Source organism: Saccostrea cucullata, unplaced genomic scaffold (assembly GCF_032062105.1).
Source record: "Saccostrea cucullata isolate Sc308-1 unplaced genomic scaffold, CSIRO_AGI_Scuc_v1 ctg10599, whole genome shotgun sequence".
Lineage (NCBI taxonomy): Eukaryota > Metazoa > Mollusca > Bivalvia > Ostreida > Ostreidae > Saccostrea > Saccostrea cuccullata.
This window is the reverse complement of record NW_026927424.1, coordinates 24,034-26,794: the sequence shown is the minus strand read 5'-3', so window position 1 is coordinate 26,794 and position 2,761 is coordinate 24,034. Positions and strand designations below refer to the sequence as shown.

General features: G+C 34.0%; 1 protein-coding gene across 1 annotated transcript; it reads left to right on the top strand.

Annotated features, from left to right (window-relative positions):
- Nucleotides 1-330: 330 nt before the first annotated feature.
- Nucleotides 331-2,528, top strand: LOC134274451 (RING finger domain and kelch repeat-containing protein DDB_G0271372-like). Its single transcript, XM_062756735.1, has 2 exons — nt 331-551; nt 931-2,528. Exons 1-2 carry the CDS (start codon nt 360-362, stop codon nt 1,714-1,716), a joined length of 978 nt encoding a protein of 325 aa, XP_062612719.1. The 5' UTR covers nt 331-359; the 3' UTR covers nt 1,717-2,528.
- Nucleotides 2,529-2,761: the final 233 nt, after the last annotated feature.

The window sequence follows — 2,761 nt, the reverse complement described above, 5'->3', positions numbered from 1 at the left end:
CTTTCATATGATGTAGAAACCTTGGGTAATGGTCATGATTATAAGTAAAAGGTCATTCGGAGAAAAAAAAAATGTATTAGTATAGCCCGTATATGTACAATATTAGAAACCCAAGATTTAACAATGAAATATATAGTAAAATGGAATGGATAAGTAAGCTTTGTGAGCATGCTAATTGAACCATTGTCCCATATAAAGGGCACCTAAAGAGAAAGATTTTTTTGATTTGCAGAAAAAATAGTTATTTATCAGAAACATGAACTTGCATAAAACTAGTAGTCATTATTGTTAACTTTAATCACGATTTCCTTATTAACATTGAATTCTTTTTTGTCTTTTTTGATATTATTGGGGAGGTGATGTCTTCTATGTACTCTCCTCGACTTAAATGTGGGGTATGTGCTGATTTAAGTATTCTCCACTCGCACTGCAAACAATGTGGGAATCTATGTGAAAATTGTTCAGGACTTCACAGCAAAGGGAATGCCTTCAAAAATCATAATGTGGTGCCCTTAACTTTTTCAGATGGAATGGAGACGTCTTCAATCAAAGTATGTTAATTCATAAACAGATATTTGAGATTGAAAATTACTATCATTATTTCTAGGCTAAAATCATTTTCAAAACGTTAATTAATTTGTATTGTCAGTTAAGATATATATACTAAATTGCTTTATTTTTTTATCGTGAAAATGTAAAATAAAAGGAAATATTTTCAAAAAAATCACGTAAAACCTCAAGATACCTTTGAGGACATTATTCAATAAGGTGTGTTTGTTTTCAATATTTTTCCAAAAATGAGTGTCGTTTTTTTCCTCATATAAGTTTTTCCTTTACTGTAAACGGTAATACTCAAAAATATGATCGACGGACAGATATATATTACATGTACATGTTTGTATTATTTTATTGCTTCTTTTTTGTAATAAGGTGGAACCGTCCACACAACTAGATCACCTTGATAGTACCCCCACCGCCACATGTATAACTACGGCTGATCTTTTATCGACTGCAACAAACGCCCCAAGACCTGCTTATGCTCCATCTACTTCATCAAATGATACTCCAACACCTCATAATGTGCCATCTACTTCAAATGCACCCAATACACCAAAGAAAAAAGGTGTCAAACGGAAAGCTACTTCCGTTAATGCCCCAACATCTCATAATGTGCCATCTATTCCAACAAATGCCCCAACATCTCATAATGTACCATCTACATCAAATGCACCCAATACACCAAAGAAGAAAGGTGTCAAACGGAAAGCTACTTCCGTTATCATGAAGGAAATGAAGAAAGCTGCTTGTCCTCAATCTAAACATCAATCTAACACGGTTGATTTATGCTGCCAGGATTGCGATCAAGCAATATGTTCGCAGTGTCTGACAACTGCCCATACTGATCACAGAATTGGAGATATTACCGATTTTTTCGGGAAGAAAAGAGCTATGATAGAAAGTGATTTAGATCTCATCCAGAGTCATATCCAGCAAAGGGAGGAAGCAAAAAAACAACTGGCCGAAGATCTAAAAAAGATGGAACAAGCTTCAGAAAACGTGGTGAAGGAAGTTAAAGATTTCGCTGACAAGGTGCGATCAACCATTCTAAAGAAAGCAGATGACCTGAAAGCAAGTACTAAAGAAACAAAAAAGAGGATCAATTCAAGAAATGGCGAGTTTGTCAAAGAAAATCAAAAAACTAGAAACCTTGCGTAAAAAATATCAGGATGAGCTAGATTCTAAAGATTTAGCAGAGATCCTGTTCAGAAAAGAAACAGCGTTCTCGCTCGATACCTACGAAAATCTCCCAAGTTTGTTCAAAATTACACCTGCAGCGTTTTTTCCAGCGGAATTAGACCAAGACATTATGAAAAGTTTTGGAACCATTGTTTCTGAAACAATGCAAGTGGAACCTATTGCGTTTAGGCCACCATCTACTCCAATAAAAATGTCAGGGAAAAAGAAGAAACAGACAGCTCAAAGCAGTACGCCATTGCCTGTCCCGACAGCCACTTCTGCCTCTGCTCAAAATCATGAAATATTGAGTTTTATTGGAAAAGAGCTTGGAATGAACATTGTTCAACAATGAAGAAGACAAATGGGAATTTTTTTTTCCAAATTGAAGGAGTTTGGTAAAAAAGAAAAATCCTTTACCCCAGTTCTCTCTAATCAAATGCTTGGTAAGCAGATTGTTCAAAAATGATGAAAAGAAATGGTACTGAATAATTGGAGCAGCTTGGTGGGATCAGAAAAATCCTATTCTCCCTCACTGTATTGATAATCAAATAGTGCACACTTGGCCGCAGTAGACAAAATTATCTTGAAAATGATGAAGGTGTAATATGACAAATGTATCACAATAAGTAGGCAGAATAGAGAGGGGGATGAAAGTTTTGAAAGAAAAAGAAAGAGAGAGGTGATGTAAATTTTGAAAGAAAAAGAGAGAAAAATTGAGATTTTGGAAAGTTTTAGAATAATTTATATTTGTTTTACATTCTTACTGCCAGAAAATATGTTTTCTTTCTTTTTTTTTTTTTTTTTTTTTTTTTTTTTGGGGGGGGGGGGGAGGGGTTATTTCTAGTTGCTCCATTTAACTTCATGTATATTAATTTGTTTTTGACTCTGTTGACCTATATACTGAACTTTATAATAAGATTAGGAAGAATATTATCAATATTTATGTGACTTTATATTCACCCGCTGATTAAGCAAGTTTGTATTTCTATATACATGTATACTTTTTAACGTTTTCATATTATAC

Bases quoted from the DNA above. Each gene is read 5' to 3' on its own strand.
- LOC134274451 (XM_062756735.1), top strand. From the start codon at position 360: ATGTCTTCTATGTACTCTCCTCGACTTAAATGTGGGGTATGTGCTGAT. The intron at 552-930 runs GTATGTTAATTC...TTTTGTAATAAG, and splicing joins TGGAGACGTCTTCAATCAAA to GTGGAACCGTCCACACAACT.